This window comes from Peromyscus californicus, unplaced genomic scaffold (genome assembly GCF_007827085.1).
Source record: "Peromyscus californicus insignis strain IS unplaced genomic scaffold, ASM782708v3 Scaffold_6__1_contigs__length_162567912, whole genome shotgun sequence".
In the NCBI taxonomy this organism is placed as follows: domain Eukaryota; kingdom Metazoa; phylum Chordata; class Mammalia; order Rodentia; family Cricetidae; genus Peromyscus; species Peromyscus californicus.
In genome coordinates this window covers 123,064,124-123,090,538 of record NW_026294584.1, presented here as the reverse complement: position 1 = coordinate 123,090,538, position 26,415 = coordinate 123,064,124, and the positions used below count along the sequence as shown (strand labels likewise).

The window sequence follows — 26,415 nt, the reverse complement described above, 5'->3', positions numbered from 1 at the left end:
AGTACTGAGACTTCTCCTTTTGTATTGGTAACTGTGACATAGTAATGTTATTAGGAGGAAATAGAAATGTACCTTCTTTGCCCTACTACTCTCCTCCTACATACCCATGGCATCCTGGACTCACAATATGGAGTACCTATGTCCTGGCAGCTGGTCAAAAGTTCTCCTTTGGAATGAACGCTACACTCTAACAAGTTCCAGAACACACAGTATCAAAGGTCAACTGATTCCCCACAGTTCTCCCCATACAGGTTTGCCCAGTGGCTTCCGAACTCACCCCTGGGTTGAGAAACAGGTTTATGTGTTTATGCAGCAAGGCTTGATTCTGCTGGTTGCCTGCACAGAAATTCTGCAGGAATTCATGAGCCAGCCTCATTATCTCCTGCATCTTGGTGTCTTCGGCCTGTATGGGAGCAGAGACAGGAAAAGCACTTATTCTGAGGCTTCTACTTCATGCTAATACCTTCTACCAAGGTGGGATCCAGACGCCTGTGCCGAGGGCACTGTGGGTAGAGTGAGGTGCTTGCATGACCCACTGAGAAGCAACCAGGAACAAACAGATTTATGCCCCATGACTGAAAATGAACTCTTTCCCACTGGCCACTAGCACAAACACAATGATTTTGCATAGGAAAAGACCACAGGGTCAAAGTTAACAGAAGGATCCCACTGTCTACTATTGGCTGAATTTCCAAATCCTTGCTTTTGAGATGGAAGTGGACAGTGGAGCAGGGCCCATTTCACCCCTGCTGGTAAATCCTCAGCTCATCTGCTAACTTTTTAGAGTTCACCCATTGTGAAGCATATCATACCAGGGAAGAGATGAAAAGTCCTTAGATTATATAAATTAGGACAACTGCTTCCACTCTACTGCTTTCTCTGCAACCCAAGTCATATCTGTAAACTAAGATTTAGCTTTCCCTTCTGAAGAATGGGACAATATCTGCCCTGAGCACACGACGATTGGTCATGTGACTCTTCCATAATTCACACATAATATGTGATTTCATATTAATATTTTTAGTGTTAGTAAAGAGTTAAATATTGTTAGAAAACAGAAAACCTATTGTCATTCTGCCCAGTTCTCAATTGCAAACATTTGGGGCAGTAAAGGGAGACCGAGACTCTCCAAAGTGGAAGTCACCAGTCACCATTCACATCCTCCTTTCAACAGTCTGCCTCCTGCATCTCTTATTGACCTCCTCCTCTCGGAGGCAGACTTGCAGCAAGGGATGAGGACCCTCACACTGTCTGCTTTGCTCCGATCTCACAAGGACACGGACTTCCTAGCTGTGGGAGCTGGAACAAGTTATTTCAATACTCTGTGTCTCCATTTTCTCGTCCATTAAGTGGAGAGAAACACAAGTGCACACTTTGTATAGTCATTCGGAGGGTGAAGTGAGAAAATCCACACGCAGTGCTTAGGCAGTCACTGAGCGGTGTAAGTCAGAAATCGGTTCTGGTTTAAACTGAGCTCAGCAAACTTCAAGAGTGAGACAGAAAAATTTTAGGATTAGTGAGTCAAGAAGCTAAACCTAAAACACTGCGGGCACTTACGGAACTACCTAGACATGCAACAGCTATTCTGAGCTGACTTGCTAGGCACAAACAGGCAGTGGGTTGGCACTGGCCCATATTTACAGCTTGTCAACTCTGGCCTAAAAAATAACCCAACCCTGGGAGAAGACAGGACGTACCCATCAGGAACAAGTGATGCAGCTATGGAAATGAAACAAAACGAGAGGAACAACAGGACTTTAATAACACGTCTCTGTAGGTGGGAGTGGGCACTACACCTACCTCTAATTTGTGGGCAAAAGTTCTAGATGTAAGACATCGGAGGATTCAGGACAGAGGGATACTGCTGGCTGAGAGTGGCAACCTTAAAAGTCCTGCATGCTTCCATTTCTTCTACTAGAAAAAGAATCTGCTAAGCTCAGGGAAGTGAAGAGCTTCTGGGGTTTAAAGGCTATCTTTACAAGGTGGGTTTGGAAGACATTGTGTTACAAGATGTTACTTGTTGGGTATCACTATCATTCTCACAAATTGGACTGTCTGTGCTCATCCCACAGTGAGTAAGCAAGTACTCCCCCATATACACACAGAAAGAGAGAGAGAGAGAGAGAGAGAGAGAGAGAGAGAGAGAGACAGAGAGACAGAGAGACAGAGAGACAGAGAGACAGAGACAGAGAGACAGAGAGAGGAAGAGAGAGGAAGAGAGAGGAAGAGAGAGGGAGAGTGTGTGTGTTAGTTCTGTCTCAGAGGCATCAACTTCAAATCAATCTGGTTGTACATACTTTAACACTGCTCTCTGCATGGCTATCATTAAAGCCAAGGACCAAGCTATGGCCATCAAATCATCCCCCCATACTACATACTAGAAAAGTGTGGATGACCGCACACCTGTATTAACTCCAAGTTACCTACAAGTCTGACGTCCCAGAAGGATTCAGCTTGTGCTTTCCTTGTGGCTGGGGAAAGGTCCAACTCACCTGATTCATAACTTCTCCCTGACTGAGAAGGCAGCTTCTGTAAATGGCAGTATCTAGAATGTCAAGTAGCAGACTCCACAGGGGAGCACAGCTGTGTCACCTTGAACCTTCCCGGCCACAGTGTCCTCAGGACAGCATGTCCACAGGACAATGCGAGTTAAGGAGCACAAGGGGTTCAGCATGGTGCTGGGCAACCTGCATTCCCTCAGCAGCAGGCTTTGCTGCAGGAGATGATGCTTCACCAATGGCTCAGCTGTTGAGATTGTTACAATTAGCTAAGCACTCCAGAGTCACAGCAAACTTCCCGAGGCCTCAGTTTCCCAATACGTCAAGTGGATAAACCGCAAAACCTCACTGCTATTGCAAGGTTTGAGTGAATGCTTTTCCAAGAGTCTTGTCTGTCTCGATAGATGCTGAGTAGTTAGTTAGGTTCCTGCCTGTGGTGATTGAGTTTTGTCAACAAAATCCAGACATATCTGGAAAGAGGGAATTTCACCTGAGTAGTTGCCTCCATCAGATTGGCCTATGGGCACATCTTGATAAATGATTGATAGGGGATAGCCCAGCCCACTGTAGGCAGTGGCATCCTTGGGCAGGTGGTCCTGAGTTGTATTAAAAAGCAAGCTGAGCAAGCCATGGGGAACAAGCCAGTAAGCAGCATGCCTTCATAGTTTTGCATCAGCTCCTGCCTCCAGGTTTCTGCCTTGAGTCCTTGCCTTGACTCTCCTCAATGATGGGCTGGGACATGAGAGTTTTAAGATGAAATAAACCGTGTCTTCCCCAAGATGCTTTTGGGCATGGTGTTTATCACAGCTACAGAAACCAAATGAAGACAGTGGCTTTCTAAAACACAGTCTCCTGGAAGCAAACAACCCAAGAACAATGCGGGGAGGAGACCCTGGTCCAGGAAGTACTCAGATGACAGGACAATGCCAAGGGCCAGAGCAATCAAGTCCCCTGTTCCTCAGACCTTCAAGAGCTTTGCAGAGATGACTTTGTTTTAGTCACGTGGCAGACAGAGTGAACAGCACCTACCAACACGCACATATGTAACCGCTGGTATAGACCCAGTGGTCCCCATCTAGCAAGGGTTCGGCGTGATAGAAGAAAGGGATCTTTTTTCTTTCTAGAATACAAACATTGGAGGGGTGGGGAAGTCTGTCTCATATAAATTAGCTAGAATTGCTTAACAAGAATTGCTTAATGTCACAAGCACATGTTGCTCTTCACCCACAACGTCCAGTCGTGAAGTGTTTGGAGGGGAGAGCCGGCCCACCCTGGTGCGAGGCGGCTTGGGTGCAAGTCCCTCTCACCTTCTCGTAGGGAATCTGCAGCAGCTCCAGCACCACAGCATGTGCGCCCATGTTCCTCAGCAGCCGCTGCTGCTGCTTCCTGCTCTTCCTCACCGAGGCGCTCTCTTGCACACACAGCTTGCTAAGTCGGATCAAAATCTGAGAGGAAGAAAGCAACATCAGAAAACGAACCCGGAACGCCAGTGTGGGGAGAGGCCTGAAGGGGAGAGGTCACAATACATTAACAACTTAGGACAGGGGCATTCCTCCAGTCTGGTGTGTCCCTGCTGATTGCATGGAATCCAATCAACATGGGAAAAGCGTGTCATTCAGAATAAACGGCACATCTAGGTTTGAACAGCCAGTGAAATGAGTGCATGGGTCACTTAAATGATCTGACCAGACACCAACTGCCAAGACTTAGGAGGGCTCTGCTGGGATAAAAAAACACAAAGTTCACAACCCCAAACTACTATATGCAGAGATTTCTAAAGCCAAGCATGGATGCAAACTCTTAGTGATTGTATGAATGAGCCTTTGATCGGCTTCAAAACCTGAGAATTATGTAGTACCTATTTTTAAAAAAAAAACTTTGCCTACAAAAGGTGAGGGACTGAGAGCCCTCAGTTAATTCATAGACTAGCGGGGTTTCAAACTCAGACCTGAGGCTAAAACCCAAGCATTCAGCTAAGGGCGGAGTCGAGCAGTTGTGCCTTTAATTTGCCTATCACTGGTAACGCTCCCTAAAGAAAGATGAGGACCAGGGAGGCAGGGGCAGCTCACCTCTTTCACCACTCTGTAGTTGTAGCTGCTGGTGCTTTCATGCTTTTGTGGCTTGTTGCTCCCCTCCTAGGGACCAAAAAGAACATGCATGTGGTCAGTGCCTCTCAGGGTCTACTTTCGGGTAAACCCTTTAAGAAAGTGCACACATTCTGCATCATCTTTCACCAGTCAGGCTGCCCAAGATATTCACCTATGCTTCGACCTTTGGAAGAAGATGTCATGGTCACAGAAGGCCACTCCCTACTGGGTCTCTGTGGGAAATCTAGTGCTATACTTGACTCAACTAGTCTCTTCTATATGGTCCGTGGTTGCCCAAAAATACATCTGAACTTTGATTTTGTAGCTAATTTCCTAGGAGAACAGCTGTTACCCTGGCTACGTAGCAAGCATCTCTTGGGATTAAGACCCAACCTATCATCTGCATTTATATGTAAGAGTAGGAGAGGATGCTTCTTTGTTTCAAGCAGCAGGAAAGCCACTTGGGAAACCTAACTTGGGTTTTGCCCACCTCAGTCTTCTTATGTTCATTTTCACCAGAGGCACCATCCATGGGCTCATCGGGACCCTGGCCTTTATACACCCACAGCTCAGATTTTTCCACAATGGACCGCAGTTGGTCCAAGTCTTGCTTGATCTGTTTGTAGTTGTCCACATCTTGGCTGGTAACCAGCAGTTGAACCTTAATGAACACAATCCGTTAACTACACAAACTTTAAAACATACATACACACATACACACACATACACACATACACAAAATCTTTTTACTACACAACACACAACAGTTGTTTTGATACACAACAGCCATGCTGGCTACAGGAAGTACCTGCTTGAAGGCCTGAAGGACCTCCTGCCTCTGGCTGAAGTGCCGGAAGAGGAGCTGCAGGGCCCCAGACACCAGGGGTGGGTAGTCGTGCATTGTCAAGTGGAGCAGGACCCTGAGGAAGGTTCTGCCACCATGATCATCCAAGTCCAGCGGTGTGTTTTCCTCACTACAGGGACGCAGAAAGAGGGAGAAAGCAAGTAAACCGCAGGCCCAGGGTCAAGCATGTGAGCCCCGACAGAGCAGAACTGCAGCTCGAACACTCCATGCAATGGAACCTCACTTTTCATCAACTTCTTTTACAAGACAATCGTGTTTTACCTTCGGCTACAACATGAGCAGAAGGGACAATTAAGACGTTATAACTATAGATTTTTAAAGCCAAGCCCTCATGCTCCTAGGCTAACAGGGCTGACACTACAAGATTGATGACACCTAACTCACAGTGTTCTTCCACTGTGCTTCACCTGCACTCTGAAATCTACAATGGAGGTGCTTCTTCCAAGCTTCTTTGTGTAAAATGCTGTAACTTAGCCCTTACTAAATCATCTGTAATGAAAACTCAGCTTTGAAAATGTCTAGTCTATGGCTCTTAGGAATCTTGAACTATACCCAGTCTGCTCACCCCACATTTTGATGATGGGTAGTGTTAAGCGGCCGCACAAGTACTCGAACCACGACTCTGTTCTACATGAATATTGTCACCAACTGGTTTGGTCCCAGGAGTCTTGCTTTGAAGTGTTGGAATGAACCAATAAAAAACTCAGTCTGCTCCAAAGGAGCAATGTTCAGCCAACATATTTACCAGGGGTTACTTCAATATCTATGATAATTCTTGTTATTTACATAGTGAAGATCAATAAATAGACTCTGAATTGAACGGTAAGTCACTTCACAACTGGTCACCCCGGGACAATTACTACGTTAGCACCTATGCTGTGTCTACAGTTGCATGAGTGACAAATGGTGAGACCTTCATGCCTGCAAGCTAATAAGAAAAGTACAGAGAGGACCAGATGTGGGAATATTGTAGTCACACTGCATACCTAAAAAGGCACGATGGTTTCACTGCTGTTCAAGATGAGGTAAATGGCTGGAGAGCTAAGTTGTCATATGATACTTAGTGTCATCATTGTGAACTCAAAAAACTGCAAAAAGATGTACCTCAAATGTCACCTTTTTTAAAAAAATATTAAGCACTGAGGCAGACTGCTAACATTCACAGTTCCTAGAAGAGTGGGCCTTTGTACTGTGCACATCCTTATGTAGTTCTCTTTATTACTAACACTGGCCTTGGCCAATAAAACACAGTGAGCACAGTGCAAGCAGACATGTAATTAGCACTTGCTGACTGTTGGCTTGTCTTCTTGGAACATTTGTTCTGGAAATCAGCCATTGCTCTCTCTATAAAGAAGCACAAACTAACCATGTGGAGCAAGGTTGAAACCTCAGCTTTAACATATTCTTTCGAAGGCACCAGAAATACGATGAAAACAGGCAGGCTGTGCCATTCCCAGCAGACCCAACAGTAACTAGGACTGCTCAGCAGAGCCCCAGTCAACCCAGAGAACTGTGGTTGGTGTTCAAATTCTTAACACTTTTGGAGATGCATGTTATTAAGCAATAAGTAACCAAACCAAATATGCTAATTATAATGCTGTGCACACAGGGTATTTATTCTTATAAATGTGAGTCCATAGTAATAACGTTTTATATTAAAATGAAGGCCTGTGATATTAAGAGGGTTTCACATTAGACATAATTAAAGGCAAGATTGTGGGGTTCTCTTTTTTATTTATTTATTTTTGTTGTTATTGTTGCAATAGCTTGTTCAGAGCTCAGGGATCTACCTGCAGCACGTGTGTGCATCACCTAAGTTCTGTGACTCTGTAGCTTCAGACAGAGCAGTACAAGAAACTGAACTTGAAGGCTAAATAGTTAGTGGTGTGTCCAGAAAAAACCCTGTGAGGATGGAAGCAGATGTAGAGATCTACAGCCAAGCATCAAGCACAGCTCTGGGAATCCAGTCAAAGAGTGAGGAAGGATTAATGAGCAAGGGGGAGTCAAGATCATGATAGGGAACTCTACAGAGACAACTGAACCAAACTTGTGGGAACTCACAAATTCTAGACTGACAGCTGTGGAGCCTCCACAGGACTGGACTAGGCCCTCTGCATATGGTAAACAGTTGTGTACCTTGGTCTGTTTGAGGGGGCCCTGGTAGTGGGACCAGGATCTATCCCTGGTGCATGAGCTGGCTATTTGGAGCCCATTCCCTATACTGGGATGCCTTGCTCAGCCTTGATGCAGTGGGGAGGGGCTTGGTCCTGCCTCAACTGAAAGTACTAGGCTTTGTAGACTCCCCACGGGAGGCCTTATCTTTTCAGAGGAGTGAATGGGGGCTGGGGTGGGAGGCGGGGAAGGGGAGAGGGAGGAGAGGTGGGAGGGGGAACTGTGGTTGGTATGTAAAATGGAAAAAAAAAGATAAAAGAAAACCCTGTGAGAGTTCTAGAAGGGCTCACAGTCAATGAACGCACACTTGCCTTCCTCCAAAGATGCCTTCTGCTTGCTCTTCAATGTGTTCAAAGTCAAGAGCCCCTGAAAGGCGAGAGAACAGAAGGTTAGCTACAGCAAGGACTGAAGAGCTGCTTCTCATGGACTCACCCTAATGTGCTTCAAGAGCAACACTCAGAGGCCACTCTCCAATCTGCCACAGTCATTACCTACACAGCCATGGAGCCAGGACAGCCCAGATGACCTCACACCTGCACTGTCTTTCCCTTAGCCTTCTCCTTTTTTTTTTTTTTTTTTTTTTTTGGCTGAGTAGAACTTCAAATGCAGAACAAAACTTGCCAATGGACAATCAAGTTCCTTGGAAAGTATTTTGGGGATTCTGTTGGTTTGGGGTTGCTTTGTAGCTAATCCAACACTATAAACCTCAGCTACCTTCAGTTCCTAAAGACTTAAGGTCTACCCCCCAGAAGCAATGTTTATTTATTTCTTTTTTCTAATATGCTATTATCAAGGAATCCTTAAAACACAGCAATCCTCAAGAGCAGCCACATTTTCCTTTTTCTGGAAGATACTGTTTTGAGCCTCAAGTGGCCCTCCACCCAGGCCCCGCTCTACGGCTGAGGTTCCAGGGCAGCATCACTGACCTGGTACATTACTTGGCCCTTCTTGGCTGCTGTTCCCGGAGGATGTTTCCGAGGACTGGGAATTGCTTTCATCGAACTCCCGCTTAAATATACACAGGAGACAGGAGATCCTATAATCCAGCCTCACGTTCAAAATAAACTGGAGATTCAAGCAGAAATGGAAACACTTTGATTACATTAACACACCATCGTGAATGCTTTGCCAAGCCTCTGCACGCTGGCAGGGCCTGGTATCAGCTGCATAAATTACCTTAAGCCCTGAGTAAAATATCTGGCTTAGGTTTCAACAGTCATCTTAACAGTAACAGACTTCTGCAGGGCACATGAGTCTGCCCACGAGATACCTTAGCTCCAGGGCAGACTTTGGCATCCTGAAGATGAGTTAAACACCTGGAATATTACATCACTCATGCCTCTGAACTCTACAAAACAGGACTACCTATCAGCAATGACTGAAAGCCAACTCTGGGCCCAACCCAAGAAGAAGTTGCCTGCTTTGAATTGAAAAGAAGTGACAGAAATGTTGCTTTTACTTCCAAAAATTCACTTCATCTGTATTTACAACATTTCTGATTGTCTCCTCTGATTGAGGTATAGCCCCTGGGCTCTCATTTTGTTAACGTCCTATATTCCCTAAACCTCTACTGCTGCAGACACTTTCCAAAGGATTGTTGCTAGAACCCAAAAGAAAAGTCAGCCAGCTGCATCATTTAAGCATCCTAATGACACCCCTCTTTCCCCTCTCTCCTAGCTTCTGCTTAGCTCTCTGGGTGACCTTACCCAATTTCATGCTGTCACCGATACCAGATGGAGACAGATGTTTGACCTGTCTCCAAGCTATTAGTTCATGTTCCCAAGTGACTGTTGCACATCCTGTTTGATATCTTTCCAGAACCTCAAATTCAGTGTAATACAAAACCAACTATAACCGTTACTTCTAGGTGTCAACTTGGATAGATTTAACGGATACCCAGATGGCTGACAGAAGGCTGGGAAAATACATAGAAAGGAAGATGGGCAGAGAGCAATTATTAGTGAGGAAGGAAGATTTCCTTTTGTTTTAATATTTTTCCAGTTGTAGAAATACAGCAATTGACACGGCACATGGAAACAATCATGTTAGGGGAGAACAGATGAATAATTGTAAGAGCAAGCCAATTCCTTGTGTGTGGAGGGGAAGAAGTTGAGGGTTGTTCTCAGTTTGAGACTCTTGGCCTCATTACATCTCTGAACTCCCAACAGCTTGTGCTGCTCTCTTTCTGCTCCATGTACATAATTTTTTAATCCTCAAAGAAGTTCCTTAGTGGGAAAACTCACATTAGCTTTGTTAAGAGTAGAAACATGGTAGGTACTGTATATTAACCACCACTTAATTGGTTTAATGATAATAATAAAAAAAATAAGGGTGGCAATGCCTATTGATTCTACCTGATCTACCATCTCCCATTCCTTCTTGAAAACAACCTTCAGAGTTTAGACTCTTTGCATTCCCTAAATCCTAAGACGTTCTAGCTATGCCAATGGCCAGCTCTCACTGCATCTGTGTCTGGTTAAGCCACCTTACTACAGAGGTCTTCTCTCACAACTCCATCAAAAACCATTATCCTATACTGTTCTCCAAATCAGCTGACCCTTCTTCTTTAAAACAACTAATTTTTATTATATATGTATGGGTTTTTTCCGCCCCACATGCTTGTCTGTGCACCACTTGCATGCCTGGTACTCATGGAGGCCTGAAGACAGCCGTCCAATTCCCTGGAACTGGAGTCATAGACAGTTGTGAGCCCATATGGGGTCCGGGAATCAAACCCAGGTCTTCTGGAAAAGCATGCAAATGCCTTTAAGCACTGTCATCTCTCCAGCTCCCAGCTGACTGGTCTTTATGTTTAAATAACTAAGCACTGATTTTTAGATGATGTGTGCCTCTGCTCCCTGTTAAAACGGAGTTCTTTAGGACCAGAACTTTAATGGGTTTTGTTCATTGCTGGCTGCCAAGTGCTAAAAGGGAGATGGAGCTGATTATCAACTAACATTCATGGGTGTGTAGGTGGGTGGATAAAAAGGGCAGAACACGCCGGGCGGTGGTGGCGCATGCCTTTAATCCCAGCACTCGGGAGGCAGAGCCAGGCGGATCTCTGTGAGTTCGAGGCCAGCCTGGTCTCCAAAGCGAGTTCCAGGAAAGGCGCAAAGCTACACAGAGAAACCCTGTCTTGAAAAACCAAAAAAAAAAAAAAAAAAAAGGGCAGAACACTGAGGAGGAGGAGAAGGAAGAGAAGGAGGAAAGGAAGGAGGGGTGAGGAGGAGGGGGGAGGAGGAGGAAGACTTTGCAATGCTAAGAGAACCCTGGAGAAGTACAGTGAGTGAAGAGCAATGGCAATGAATGGCTTGGGCAAAGAGAGGGAGGTCACTGTGATGTACAGCTAAGGTAACTGAAGGGAGTTCTGGGATAGCAGAACAGACGAAGCCATGATGGGAAGGGGCAGGAGGTGACAACCAAGAATTAAGAGGAGTCAATTCGGAAATGATACACAGGGATGAGGTAAACAGTCTGCCCCTATCAGGAGAGAGGGGAGATATTAAACAGAGACCCTATGAGTAGCTTGTTCCCTGCACCATACCTGGAGTATTTCAATGATCTTCAACTTGGTGTCCATGACCATGATGTCCTCCTTCTCTGGCTCTGCCTGCTTCACATTTCCTTCAGGGGCAGCAGCCATGGGAGTCATGGGCAAAAAGCCTCCTCCCCGAAGCACCACCTGGGTCATGAGCTCCCCAACTCCATGGATAGATCGCATCACATTACTGCCTAGAAAGGGCCAAGACAGATTATGAACATGACATTCTTGGAGAGAGCCTGAATCAACATCTAATTAGGGGTATGGGTTTTTTGAGGTCAACTATTTACCACATCCCTGTTCTGATATACTCTCTCGACCCAAGGTAAATATGGGAAGAACATGGGTTTTGACATCTCCAATGGGGCATGTTTGTTTATTAATTCCACCACCAAATTTGACTCAGCACCAGTGATGTGTACAAACACTGCTGCTTCTAACAAAAGCTGCTTGGTCATGAATACATTACTTCTCTTCTGAGGCTCAGTTTCCCGAGTCTATAAAAAGGGCTCTATGACAGAATCCTATATATAATCCTATTATATATAATCCTATTATAATCTATATTGTATGCAAAATGATATCACACAGGACTTGGAAAATAGGGATAATCAAGTCAAATACCTTGCCATCCTAACTATAGAAAAGCAGCTACGCATGAGATACATGGTCATTATTCTGTGCATATTCTGACCCCCCAAATACAGGAAAAATAAACACATAAACACAGGTTTTCCTAGTCACAAAGTAAAAGGAAATATCAAACTACAGGTGTGCACTTCATTTCATCATACAGGAGGATCACCATCAAGTGTCTCAGGAGCATCAGAGAACAGATGGCAGGACTTAGGTTTCGGAGGGTTAGACATTAAAGCACAAGGCAACTTTCAAATTCTTCAATTAGACACACGGAGAGACTCAAGACAGACGCAAAGCAAAGAGTGAACTGCTGAGAATGACCAGAATGACCAACAGTGATGGGCACCGGAGTCAGTGGGACTCTTCCACACTTTGTTTCTGTTGCTATGTTCGCAACGGTGAGAATGGACAAGGACAGGACAGGATGTCACAGGATGAGGCATGGCAGGAGTGAACAGCATGGGCCAGGAGGGCGGGCGTCTCTCAGTACAGACACTTCAGATACTCACTCTTCAGCTTCTCCTCATCACTGTTACCTTTAGTCTCTTCGCCTTTTGCCATCTTGCTAATGGGGAAGATGGTGGTCACATGGACACAGTCTAATATCGCCAAGAGGATCTTGGTTAATCGGAGGAGGTCAGAAAAATTGTAGAAACCAAAGTATATGAGGTTCCTGGCTAAGTTCACAACCTGTTGCATTTAAAAGAAGAAGGGGAAACTGGTATTCAGTCACCTTTGTCCTCCTGATCTACTGGATGCTGACTAGCTAATCATGACAGATCTTTATAGTCAGAGAAGGCATACATCTGGCTGTCTGTTTCTGATTAAATTTCATTTTGTTTCACAAGAAAGAAAACTAAGAAATGAAAGCTTGCAAAACTACTCATCTGCTTTGATGATTAGTTCATAAAAAATGGGCCCAATCAATTGGTACCCTGACTTGCCAAGGGCATATCAAATCATAATCAATAAGAACATAGAGAAGGACACTGTGGTTCCCTGGAACATAATTCCTCAAGGGTGATAGTGGTCTCGGAAACAGTTTAATGCGAAAGCAGCAGGGTTCATGTTCCTCAGATGATTCGTCTACCTGACTGGCAACTGTTCTATTCTGTTTGGAACAAGTCTGACCCAAATTCCCTTTGTGTTTCAAAACTAGAATATTTTGATACAGTCACCAAGGATTAAAATATTTTCTACTTATTTCACAGAAAAATGACCACTGACAACAAAACTTCAGAGACCATTTCACCATGCCTTACCTCAAACGTAAGCTTATTTTTTTCCTTATCAGAGAAGGGGAATCTCTGACAAACCACATCTCTTAAATACTCCTCCACAAATTCCATCGTCTGAGCGAACCTCTCCTTAATTTCATCTTTGGATGCTCCACTGCTGTCATAGCTGAGAGGAGAGAGAGAGAAGGAAGGAGAATGTCAAGCTCTCCCCAGCCAGGCCCTTTCAGGCTACTTAGCCTCCAAAGACAGCACCCCCCAACCTGGTCCTGACTTACACTTGCTTCCTTAGAATGAATGCCTACACACCACACAGTCACTCATGTTTACTCTCTGTCTGTCCCCACTATCGCAGAAGTAATTTCCTAGATTCTGCACTAATATTCCTCTGTCTTGGCACATGGTACACACTTGGAAATTTGCAGAAGGAAAGGGCTAAATAAGAGAGAGAAAAAACCAGACCTGGCATTATATTTTCTTGAGGAATTAGACAATATTTGCTAGCTACACAATTCTATTAAAATCTGAAAGAAAAGTTCTTTCTTCTAGGATTTCACTAGGTCACATATGTGGTCTATCGGCTAGTGCACAGAACATTAGAATCACGGGGTTTTTAAGTGACATAAGATTTCTGTAGGGAGCTGGACCCAGGCTTACTCATCAATGGCGATCTCGGAGGGAATTTCTGACCACAGACGGGCGTATTTCACAGGGGTCACCTGCTCCTGAGGATCTCGGTCCACATGCATGTGAAGCATGAGGCGGCAAAAGGATGCCCTGAGGTCGTAGGGTAGGTTCTCATCAGACATACAGCGGAGAATAAGATCAACATCCAGCTGGCCAGATATTTCATTGATAGCCAGGTACTGGCGGTCCAGACACATTCTTGCGAAAAGATTAAGCTGATACCTGAGAAAAAAAAATTAGCAGAAGGCACATGACCCAGAAATCACTCAGTATGAGGGGAGACACACAGCAGGGTAGTCCAGGTGGCCTCAGGTTTCATAGGAGTGACATATGGCCATCTGAACTTACATACCAACATCCCTAAATGGTTGCTGTACACCTAATTTTGGATTCCGAACTAAGGAGATGGAGGAAAAGCTCAAGGTATGCCAGAGTATGGGTCAACATCCTATAGTTACACATCGGTCTAGCGGTGTTAAAACAATCTTGTCACCAGGTGATTATATTTGCAATCTTTATATCTTATAAAATAAATAGGGAAAAATGACTAGACCTGAAATAATTACCTTTCTGTCCACCACCTTTCTCTCTGCCCTCCCCTGTATTTTATATGGCACATCAAAGACCATGCAGGAAATGTCAAATACACTGTTCATATAAGTGTAATTAAAATTCTACAATATCTTTATGATCTTATATCATGTAAGTTACTACTGCTAAAATGTATATTGAATCATCCAGTTTAGGACTGCTTAGTAAAATTAAAAACATGAGTTTCCACCAATCCATCTCTTCACAGGGAATGGAAACTCATGTGTGTAGACAAAATTAAGTGAGGATGTGCCCTTCACGTGACATGAAGAACTCAACTGTGGCATATGATGGGATGTCAAATGCCAATAAAAAGTGATGGATTAGCAAGAGAGAAGGTATACAACAGTCATAATTAAAGAAACGTCTACTTCTGTTAATATAGAATACATACACACATATATATACACACATACATATATATATATACCTATATAAATATAAGAAACAATATCAAGGAGAGCTTTAGAATGGTATTTGCTGTCAGGTATCTTTTACATAAAATTTGAGGACTAGGAAACCCATACACACAGACCCATGTAATAAAGTAGAAACACACAAAGAGGAGCTGCAGGGATGAGTCAGTGGTTAAAAGCACTTGTTGTTCCCGCAGAGGACCTAGGTTCAGTGGCCAGCATGTACACCGTGGCTCACAACCAGCCATAGGTTCAGTTCCAAGGGATCCAGTGCTCTCTTTTGACCTCCACAGGCAGTAAGCACACACATGGTGATGCACTTAGACACATGCAGGCAACATGTATACACAGAAAATAAAATGCCTTAAAAGTAACAAAGGAATTTTTAAAAAGACCATCACGTATATAAATAGAAGAGAAGAGACTAGAACATGGGAGAATAAGAAAAGGCATTTTAACTGTAAAGTTTCGCTTATTTTATTAGGAAATATTAGAAGTACTAATTTTTCTTTCCTTTTCCTTTAGAAGTATCTGGTAGGCAACTTCCCTTCTTTTTCTTCCCTTTTCCTTCGCTTCAGGTGGCAAGGCTATATGGCCCTGGAGCTGGGACCAGGACTAGGACTGAGGTGACTGGCAGAGGTGGACAGCGGTGACATACAATGGGCACATGCAAGCAGGCGACCATCCCAGGAATGGCAGAGGCTCGTCGAGGGAGTTAGGAAGACTGGAGGGTGACAGCCAGAACGCATCTGTGGCGTTAGGCGAGATCTGACAGCACACACTGAGCATCCGAGCCTCAGAAACGCACTGTACCAAAGTGTCGAGTACTAGAGCTACTCAGATTTGGGGATTCTTGTATAAACTTTATCACTTTTATTTTGCTAATCTGAAAATATAAAATACTCCCAAATCTGAATCTTTTTAAGCATTGTGCTTAGGATTCCAACAGTTCTGTATTTCAATTTCTGAATTTTTAGGCTAGGGCTGCATGACTTATATTAGTGTAAACCCTTGGTTTTTATCATATATTTGATACATGCACACAGATAATTAGAATAGGAATATACAGGTGTGTGCCTACACGGCGAGAGACATTTTCTGTAAATGCTCTAGAAGACTGGCACTATTATCCCTAGGTTTGAAGACGAGGGCTTTGGAACATAAGTCAAACTAGCCTAAGCAAAAAGTCTAGTTAAGTAAAGAGATCAAGATTTGAACTGATGCAGCTGACCCTGCAGCCTGCCTGCTGCTGACTGCACTATAGACAGGCTGTGCTGTATGGGTCAAGTGTACCAGAGGCTGAAGCAAGCCCTTGTCCTTCCTATGACCTGGACACACAACCAGACAACAATGGACTATTAGTCCATGGCCCGTTCCACTCAAAGTTCATAAAACACACATCCGTGTTTCTGTTGGACAATCTTCCTACATTCCTCAGAGCAGTGGTTCACAACCTTCCTATGTTTTGACCATTTAATACCGTTTCCTCACGTTGTGGTGACCCCAACCATAACATTTTTTTTTGTTACTACTTCCTAACTGTGTTACTACTTCCTAACTGTAATTTTGCAACTGTTATAAATCATAATGTAAAGATCTCTGTGTTCCGATGGTCTTAGGCAACCCCTGTGAAAGGTTGTTCAAGCCCCACAGGTTGAGAGCCACTGCATTAGGGTGATCAACAAGAAAACCAGATGCTCCCAAGTGCCACCACTGTGGGGCCTCTCCGCCCACGCCCAGCATGCCTCCCACTCACCTGTAGTAGCTGAGGATGTCCCGGTCTTCCTTCTGGCCCTCTTTAGCATCTTGGGCCAATTCCCTGACACTCTTACTACGGATCTCTTTGCTGCTGTCCCTCCAGAATAGCCACACCTCTTCCTCATCCTCTCCAGCCTCCAGAGCATTCTCTCCAGTGGCAACGCCTTCAAACTCAAAGCGAGAAAGAACCAACCTGTGAAAAAAAGAAGAGGAGACGGAGCTCAGTTTTTATGAAATCCTTTGTAGTCTGGCCTCCCTTCCAGCCTAGAAACACACAGAAAGTCATTTTGTTCTGTATTTCTCCAAGTGGCAGAGCCACAAAGAATCTGTGTGGTCTTCCTGTGCTTTAACCTGGGAACTCGTAACTAGGATAACTTTTCTCCCCAGTAGATACCTGGTTACATGTTTGGTTGTCACAATGGCAAAGGAGGTGCTACTAACATTGAGCAACCACAATCTAGGGACACTTTTGCTAAACACCCGATAGCGACAGGACATTTGCCACCACGAAGTCATCTGGCCCCAAATGTCACAATGCCAAGGTTGAGGCACCTTGCATTAATCCAAGTTCCTAAACCAAGTTATAACTAAGAAAAAAAACTACACCACTAGCTTACACCTTAATATAGTCACCAGGAAAAATGCTCCTTTGTTAAAAGTGAATTACTACTATTACCAAAGCAGTAATAATAGTAATTATGACTATTATCAACAATAATTATTATCGCTACTTTCCTGAGGACCAATAACACTACTTAAACATTTTTATTACATTTTTATTTGTTGTGTGTTACAGTGGATGTGTAGAGGTCAGAGGACAACTTGCTGGAATCATTTCTCTCCTATCACCACGTGGTTCCAGGGGATTGAACTCAGACTACCAGGCTCAGCAACAGGTGCCTACACTCTGAGCCACCTCACTTTTGAACAATGATACTACACTTTTGAACAGAGATACTATACAACTCGTCCCAACACTAATTAATATCAACAATGAATATGTATTACATTCTTCGCTTTTTTAATGAATGACAGAACTTCAAGGCTCTTCAACTCTTTAAGCTGTGTGTCAAGTGCTCCCTGGTGGGATGATACAATTTTACAGTAGACAGTAAGTGGCACAGTACATTTTACAGTATGCAGAGTAAGTGTCCCTCTGCACAGGTCATACCAAAAGTAAGCTTAAAGCAAGCTCGACCGTTCTTCTAAACAAGGCCCGTGAAACAAAGATGAGATGCTACCAACCAATACTAGACCAACTGTGAGGAGATGAAGGAGTTAGGCTCATTCCCCATGAGCATGCACATTCATTTAACATCTAATCCTTATCTTCAGGTTCATTCCCCATGAGCATACACATCCATTTAACATCTAGTAAAATCCTTGTCTTTAATGCATGTCCCTAGATGGGACTCACTTGGTCTCAATCAGGATGTCAGCATTGGTGGGATTCAGCACAGCTTTACAAATGAGCTCCTGCGTCACAGGGATCGACTTGTTCATGGACACACAGAGGTCGGAGAGGTAATCCAGGAACCTAACGGGAAAGAAGGAATGCAGGATATTGAACACAGAGCAAGCAGAGGGAGCCACAACTCTTCTTCACATAGACAAGTCCTACATTCCTTTCTCAAGATAGGCATAGTAAAGACTTGGATGACAGTGGCCACAAGAAACCGAGATATGGCAGATGGAAAGAAGAAAGAAAAAAAAAATAATTGAGCGGAAGAGGAAAAAGGACTAGGCAAATGAAAAGGTGATAGGACCAACATGAGGAGGAGGAGCAGGACCAGAAGGAAGTTCTCATCAGGAAGAGACAGTGAAGGTTCTGGGACCCGAGGGGCCAGGGCTGATTGATGCCTGGAAGCCCAACGTGGCAGGCTGACTGTGACACTACCTGGCTGTAGTCTGCTATGGATTATCACTTGGAGACATGAGTTAACCTGGCTGCATGCCAGTTTCCTAATCTATAAGAAAAGACATTGTATACATTTCTAAGGGTGTCCTTGGGGATTAAATAAGAAGATTCATGAAGATGGGCTTCAGGAGATGCCAGGTATAGGTGGCAGTGGTCCTTTTTACAGCAGCATTATGAGCTCCGCAGTATGGCTGACGACACTCTGCTGTGACCTGCTTCCCATACAGCTTGAAATCTCAGGGAGAAGAGAGACGGGAGAGATGGGGAAGAGTTGAAAGGAATGGGGGCAGATCTGTGTGTATAGGAGGACGGGAAGAACTCACTTAGACACAGTAAAGCATTCAGGAGACAGCTAAAACACATCAAAGGACATGGAGATGACGTGGGCAGGAGTTCTGAGAGCCACAAGGCCTAAAAAGTGAGTGATCAAAACCAAACGTCATTTCCTGTGTGTCAACTGACTGGCAACTCACAGGTATTTATAGCTGCTCAGTTAGCAAATAAACGAACTAAAGCTGGGGGGGGGGGTAAGGAAAGGTGAGCAGCTGGTAAATACTGAAGATGGGGTTGCAGCAAGCAGTTCTAAGACCACATCCTTGCTGGGCAGTGGTGGCGCACGCCTTTAATCCCAGCATCCAGGAGACAGAGGCAGGCGGATCTCTGTGAACTCAAGGCCAGGCTGGTCCACAGAGTGAGCTCCAGGACAGCCAGGGCTACAGAAACTCTGTCTCAGAAAACAACAACAACGAAGTTGGGGGAAAGGGAAGGTGAGCAGCCGGTAAACACTAAAGATGGAGGCTGTGGCAAGTGGTTCTAATACCACATTCTTGCCACTACTCATCAAAGGGCCACTAGAAACTGACTGCCGCCAGTCCCCAGAACAGCAAATAACCAGGGCAGGAACACTCCCACATCTTAGATGCACAGATGCCTCCTTCCGACTGGTGCCCCCTTACCTGGGCTCCCTGTTCTTTCGCACCAGGCTGACAAATGTGTCGATCTCCGCCGCGGTGATGTGCTTTTCCAGGAGTTTCCGGTTATTGTGGAGCAGGGCAGTGATGGTGTCTTCAGCCAGCACATCATAGCCAATCTGCTTCTGCATGAAGCCAAACTGCTTGGCTATGTACTCCTTTTGGGGAGAGAAATACAAGACAACAGGAGAGATAAAAAGACAGTGTGATTAAGTTAAACATTGGAAAAATTAGCAGCAGTGCATGAGAACTAGGGTTCAACAGGCAAAGGACCCCGGGCATCTTCCTTCAGCTTTCTGTCCCAGGGCAATGATGACTCAGCCCTTTACAGCCTTTACTAAACCTATCACACAATGTCAGCAAGGAAAAAGAAAAACTAGCGTCTACACGTGGATATTTTCAATGTACAACATCCATTTTAGTCTACTGATTCATTTCTAAAAATAGGGTCAGAAGCAGTTATATAGTTCTGAATTTCTTACTAATTCAGGATAACTTAATCTGCCCATTCCTCTGGTCCTGCTGCTGGATACAGACAACACCTATCTGGACATTTGGAATGTCAGCCCACAGAGTTTTCTTTTTCTTGAGTTAAAAAAAAAAAATCATTTTTCAGACTTACTTTTTTACTTGAATGAATATTTTGTCATTATGTATGTTAAGTTCACACGTACGGATGCCAGAAAGAGGCACTGTATCCCCAGAGCTGGAGTTACTGTAAGCTGCCCTGTGGGTTTTAGGGACGGAACTCAGGGTCCTATGCAAGAGTAGACAAAGCTCTTAACCACCGAGTCATCTCCCTAGTCCCCTAAAAATTCATTTTTAAAGTCAATAGGTCTATGGCACATTTTAACCTCAGTACTTGGGAGGCAGAAAAAGGCAGATCTCAGCCTGGTTTACATAGAGAGTTCCAGGCGAACCAGACTACACTGTGAGACCCTGTCTAAAAAAGAAAATGAAGAAAAATGAAGCCAATAGGTAGAAGAGAGTTAGGAATATCTAGGATGATCAATCATATTCAAAAATGCATGGATCTGTCTTTGCTTTGAAGACCTTCGCCTGCCTCTGCCTTTTTCATTCTTTAGATGAAGGGACATCTAGGCTGTAGTGCGTGCCAGGACATATCACTTGTACACAAGGAAGCCAAACCAGTCCTTCTTGCTGCTGGCTTCCTTATTTGCAAATCAAACATCATATTCCACAAAAACATCTGCAGAACCAAGGGAGTACGTTCTGAACAGCACTTAATTTCTATTTAAAGATATTTCCCTGGTAGAATGCTTGCCTGGCATGCTCAAGGTCCTGGGTTTGCCCCCTCCCTTCCTACACCTCCCACTTCCAAACACAGACGTAAAGACACACACACACAAAAAAAAAAAAAAAAAAAAGAAAAGAAAAAGAAAAGAAAAAAACTTTCTAAGATAGTTCTAGCCAAGAAAGACTGTTTGCTTGCTTAAGTTTCAAGTAGTCCTTGAAACGGGCTTTAATTTTCCCTTAAGTCCTAAACCCAGCAGCTAGTCAAGTATAGCACAGCAGCCATGGGCCACATTCCAGTCTATCCCTAAGGATGCATGTTTTAGAGTTCACCAGCCTTCAGAGATACAGCTCTGCCAACTGCCATAGGATCCACAAAGTACTAAGCAGAGATATCCAATCCAGCAGCAGCAGCAGCAGCAGCAGCAAGAAGGACTGGTTTGGCTTCCTTGTGTACAAGTGATATGTCCTGGCACGCACTACAGCCTTGATGTCCCTTCATCTAAAGAATGAAGGAGGCAGAGGCAGGCGAAGGTCTTCCAACCTATTTGGTATGAATGTGTTGGAGGTAGACTTAAAAAAGTCTGCAGCCTGCTGTCATGGTTATGTTTCTAAAGCATTACTAAACATTAGTGTTAGCTTCATGACAATGAAAGTCTTTAACTACAAAGAAACCTTAAATTTAAAGACAAGACACAGTGGCAAACCTTAAGAAACACGTTTGTACCCCAAGGAACAGAATGGTAACAGCAGCAATCTGCACACCCTCAATGCTACATATGATGTTGGTTGGCCTATCTTAGCGCTAGTACACTCTTTGTTGAGGAGGGATGCTCTAGGTGCTGCTGGGTATTCCCAGTATCTCTGGTCCTACCCATTAGATGCCATGAGTGCTCCCAGGATGTAACATTCAGAAGGGTCTCCAGACACTGCCAAAAGTTCTTTATGGGACAGAATCACTGGGGTTGAGAATCAATGATCCATCAACACATCTCTCAGTGTCTTTAGAGTCCCCATACTATTTGTTACACCATTCACTTCACAAGAGGAGTGTGATCATATTTGTATGTGTGTGTGTGTGTATGTGTGTGTGTGTGTGTGAGAGAGAGAGAGAGAGAGAGAGAGAGAGAGAGAGAGAGAGAGAGAGCGCTCTATTTATGGATAAAATGCAAATCCATGTATAATATACACATAGACGGAGAGTCACTCAGAACATCAGCAAAAATGGTCTAGATCCATAGTCAAGAAAGAAGAAGTAGCCTTCAATGGTAGAGGTTAAGAAAGGAGAGTAGGAGGAAAACAATCTTTCTATTTCTGTTTTGTTTTGTTTTTCTTTTGTTTTTGTTTTTGTTTTTCGAGACAGGGTTTCTCTGTGTAGCTTTGCCCCTTTTCCTGGAACTCACTTGATAGTCCAGGCTGGCCTTGAACTCACAGAGATCCACCTGGCTCTTCCTCCCGAGTGCTGGGATTAAAGGCGTGCGCCACCACCACCCGGCTGTTTTGTTTATCGAGACAGGGTTTCTCTGTGTAGTGTTGGTGCCTGTCCTGAATCTCGCTCTGTAGACCAGGCTGGCCTCAAACTCACAGAGATCTGCCTGGCTCTGCTTCCCAAGTGCTGGGATTAAAGGCATGTGCCACCACCACCCAGCACAATCTTTCTATTTCTTAAACATGGAATCATTTCATGGTTAAGCCCTATGGGAACATGGCACCAAAATATCCTTTAGAGCTAGGGAAACAGCTCAGTGGGGTGGAGTGCTTCTTGCCCAAGCATGAGAACCTAATGTGAATGTCCAGCACCCACACAAAAAGCCAGACATTGCCATGGACACTTTTGACTCCAGCTCTGGGCTGGGGGAAGAGAGAAGTTCACTAGAGCTTGCCAGCCAGCTGCAAGCACAGCTCCGGGTCCAGTGAGAGATTCTATCTCAGAGGAACAAGGAAAAGGGTGATGAAGCAGAATGCCTTATGCCCTCCTTTGACTTCCCCAGGCATGGGCGGGCACACTTGCATATATGCACATATACCACACACAGAGAATACGCACACATATACCACCACATACATGTACTGTAAATGTAACACCAATCTCAGAAATATATATTGCACAGAAATGTGTTCACAGAAGGGATTTCTTGGTATCTCTTATATTTCTTATTTATAAAACTGACACCTGAAAATTACACACATTTATAAGGAACTGTGTGATGCTTCTCCAGTCTCCTTCTCAAGGATTCTGTGATACATGTTCTTCCTGGACTTACCAATCATCCATTTCCTTCTTAGGGGGCAAATTTAACAGTGGACTATTTTCTACCCATTAAATGCAAATGTACATATCACTTAAAAATCATGAGTAAAGCACATGAACTTCAGGGAGGTACCCAACAATCACTTCCTATCCATCGTAATCCCCACCTGGTTCTTCCTGTAGTCTTGCTGTGAGTGTCTTAAGACCCTGTAGCAGAGTCGGCAGATATGTCTGAAAGGAGCATGGCGCTGGTCCCCCAGTTCTTCCAACCGAAGCATCGGGCCATCCCCACAGTCTGTGAAGGGGGCCTGCAACAGCTTGAAGATCTGTTTGTAAAAAGAAAGAGTGGGCTGCCATCACTGGGTGTTTTAAACTCTAACCCCTGCTCCAGGAAGGGATACACCTACAGGAGTAGCAGGATTATATGGAAAGGTTTCTCTACTCGAACTCATCAAGACACTTGAAACCAACATCTGTCAATCAGCTGGGTTGGGTGTCCACACATTCAGCCTACCTAGACCTCATCGGTCCTCACACACATGGTGGAGCATCATTTAGCAGAGTGCAGGGAGGGGATTTTAGGTTGGAATCATATACCTTTATGATTTCTGCCAGGGAGAAAATCAAAACAGATTAGCATTGAACCAGGCACTAAAAATGAAGTTGTGAGGACTTGCTAAATCAGGTTTCACAAATGTATACAGTCCAACTTTTGAACTCAGCTGTCTGTGCATGCCCATGCAGGTAGAGGCTGACCTCAAACACTGAGCTGGCCTGCAACCCTAGAAGGAGATTCAGTGGGTTTCATAACAGTTTGGAAACTATCTGTCTGGTTTCATAAGACTATCCAATCCTTTTCCTGTAAGGCAGTGTAACCTTGGCCACACCAAGCACAAGTCTTCACGAACAGGATGCAATTAGCCAGCTTGCTTGTGGATTAGGCTATAAAAACAGCCATCATCTCGTAAAACTTTTAGAGTGCTTTCTGAAGGCTGCTAGATTTGGTGCCTCCTGGATTACAATCCTAGTAAGACCAAAACGAGTGTAATTCTTTGCTATCAACTAGATTGATTTGATCTCAGGGAACACTAACTAACAGTACAGATCATGGCCAAAGGAAACACATTCTCTCACTGGGAAAACATAAAGCATAGTATCTATAGTATTTAAGTATTGTGAGGATTAAAACAGACAGCAACTGTAAACCTCTGAAGTACAGTGCCCTATGTAACTGACCAACACTGTTATAACCCCTCCCAGGATGGCTATTGTGGGACTGAACAAGGACATTATGCCAGAATTCTAATCTGAGATTCAACATACGAAAGAAACATCTGGATGTAATTTATTGTTGGACTTCAAACCTTGCTGAAATATGCATTTTGTCTATCACGCCCAACAGGAAGAAGATTTCCATATGACAAATTCTCATGGAGAACTATGGGGCTTTGTAGCTAGTCCCTCTTCATTTTGGTCACCAGCACATTTCAAGGAAACACTAAGCAGTTCTCCTGCAGCTTTAGAGAAGTACAAGGTGTATATTCAGTGTGCTTCCTCTACCTGGATTTGTCATGCTCCTCCCTCGAGTTTGTCTGTTTATTTAACATTGCCAATAATCAGAATTTTAAAGGACCCTAAAAGCTCATGGTAAAGGCCTGGTCCCTGATGTAGCCATGTTGAGATGGGAGTCCTTTGGGAGGTGACTGGGTCTGAAGGCTCTGATCTAATCGAGTAGATTCAGCCACCAGCAGATTCACAGCTGAATGGGTTTCACAGAAGAGGCTTGGTCACAGAAGCAAGTTCTTCCCTGCCTCCTCCATGCAGAGGTGAGCAGAACGTGCTCCCCACGCACTACACCAGAGGCCAAGAGTGACAGGGTGAGTGACCATGGACCGAAACTCCAAAAACTGGGAGCCACCACAGACCATTTCTTTATAAGATTATTTCTGGGTATTTTGTCACAGCGGCAGAAAGGTGACTCATACAAACCAAATGTCATCTAGATATTTCTGAAAACTACTACTCCGTGTTTATGGAAATACTTAGAAGTGACCACTACAGATGTCCATAAGAGCTAACATAGGCCTTCTAGGTTTGTCAAAAACTGCAAATTCCCTATACAAATAAAGTAACCATAAGGAACTATGGCACATTATATTATTTTTGAAGAACATAAAGGTGTCACCCGAACACTTCTTAGGGTATCTAACAGGTGAACGCTCACATGGCTCATGTTCAGCAAGCATGGTACCTATCAACTGGACTGGGGTAGTGAGCCATGAGAAGACATGGAAAGCCTTTCATATCTGAAACGGCTGCAAGCCACATAATTCCAACTCTGCAGCAGCCTGAACAAGGCAAAGCATGATCAGTTAGAAGAGGGGTGGTCGCAAAGGATAAAGGAGGAACAGCGGATGAGTAGGTGGAGCAGAACACTCGGTGGGGGGCAATGAAAATATTCTGTGGATTTTTAGAGCATTGACACTGTGATAGTGCACACATACCAGTTTTTACCTGTCCAAAAAACCAAATCATGTACAACACCAAGAGAGGACCATAAACTATGGACCTTGAGTAATAGTGATGTATCAATCTATGTTCATTGACTATGATAAATGCTCTATTCTGCTGCAGGATACTGACACTGTGGCAGGGGATACAGGAGGACACTCTCTTGCCACTTAAATCTGCTATAAACTTAAAACTGTTCTAAGAAAGCAGTGCTTTTTAAACTAACAATAATGCATAGTATGCATCTTCTGGCTGAGAGTCATCCATGTCTCTTTGTATGAGCACAGATCCCACGGGCTTCTCACGAGGCTAACCCGAAGTATATCAAGGCTCACTGACCTGCTTGAGAATATTCTGTTCCCTCATCAGCTTCTGCCGCTCTCTGTTGGGCTTGGAGAAGACTACTTCAAGCACGTCTTGGCCAGAGTTAGTTCCACCCGTGACAAAGTAAACCAAGTCTTCCAGCAGCTTAGTGACAGACCTGAGGAGAGCAGAGCTTGCTAAAGACAGTGTTCAAACTTCTGCAGGCTAAAAGCTTCTTCTAGAAAGGCTCAAGCTTCATGAACAAGGTAGACAGAAGAGGCCTCATGCTTTCTAGCACCCTTTAAATCACAGCTGAGGCCAAGTGAGCTACATAACATGACTCTAAAACAAAACACGACACAGGTGAATATAAAAACCCATTTCTGGGAATCATAATTGAGGCTGCCCATGAAAGCTCAGGCTTGCCACTCTCACACACAGCTCTTCAGAGTCCTGAGCTTCTTGCTCCCCAAGGGCTTTAGTAAGTCTAGCCACAGACAAGGACTGCTGTGCCAGCACCTATGGGAGGCCCTCACCTTCTTTCATTCTGGGTGATGGTGCCCTTTTCCAATTTCCCAGCAATGGAGCCCAGCACCTTGCTGGCATCATTGGCAAAGTCCAGGTCCCGAACCTCAGCAGGAGAAACAGGAACTATGGCGAATGCTTCCTTGTCCTCCTTCAGAGGAGAGGTACCGATCTGAAAGTCAAGGGAGTTGTT

At 44.3% G+C, this 26,415-nt stretch overlaps 1 protein-coding gene across 1 annotated transcript in view; it reads right to left on the bottom strand.

Annotated features, from left to right (window-relative positions):
* Itpr1 (inositol 1,4,5-trisphosphate receptor type 1) overlaps positions 1-26,415 on the bottom strand; it is a 344,324-nt gene that overhangs the window by 155,603 nt on the left and 162,306 nt on the right. The window contains exons 15-31 of the mRNA XM_052719669.1: positions 26,234-26,394; positions 25,734-25,875; positions 23,051-23,209; positions 19,364-19,536; positions 17,907-18,026; positions 16,488-16,682; positions 13,695-13,946; positions 13,065-13,206; positions 12,312-12,492; positions 11,167-11,354; positions 8,549-8,687; positions 7,934-7,988; positions 5,394-5,559; positions 5,076-5,246; positions 4,568-4,633; positions 3,806-3,943; positions 278-403 (exon numbers count right to left, since the gene is read on the bottom strand). Coding sequence (XP_052575629.1) covers positions 278-403; positions 3,806-3,943; positions 4,568-4,633; positions 5,076-5,246; positions 5,394-5,559; positions 7,934-7,988; positions 8,549-8,687; positions 11,167-11,354; positions 12,312-12,492; positions 13,065-13,206; positions 13,695-13,946; positions 16,488-16,682; positions 17,907-18,026; positions 19,364-19,536; positions 23,051-23,209; positions 25,734-25,875; positions 26,234-26,394 — 2,574 coding nt within the window. The remainder of the gene's footprint in view (positions 1-277; positions 404-3,805; positions 3,944-4,567; positions 4,634-5,075; positions 5,247-5,393; positions 5,560-7,933; positions 7,989-8,548; positions 8,688-11,166; positions 11,355-12,311; positions 12,493-13,064; positions 13,207-13,694; positions 13,947-16,487; positions 16,683-17,906; positions 18,027-19,363; positions 19,537-23,050; positions 23,210-25,733; positions 25,876-26,233; positions 26,395-26,415) is intronic.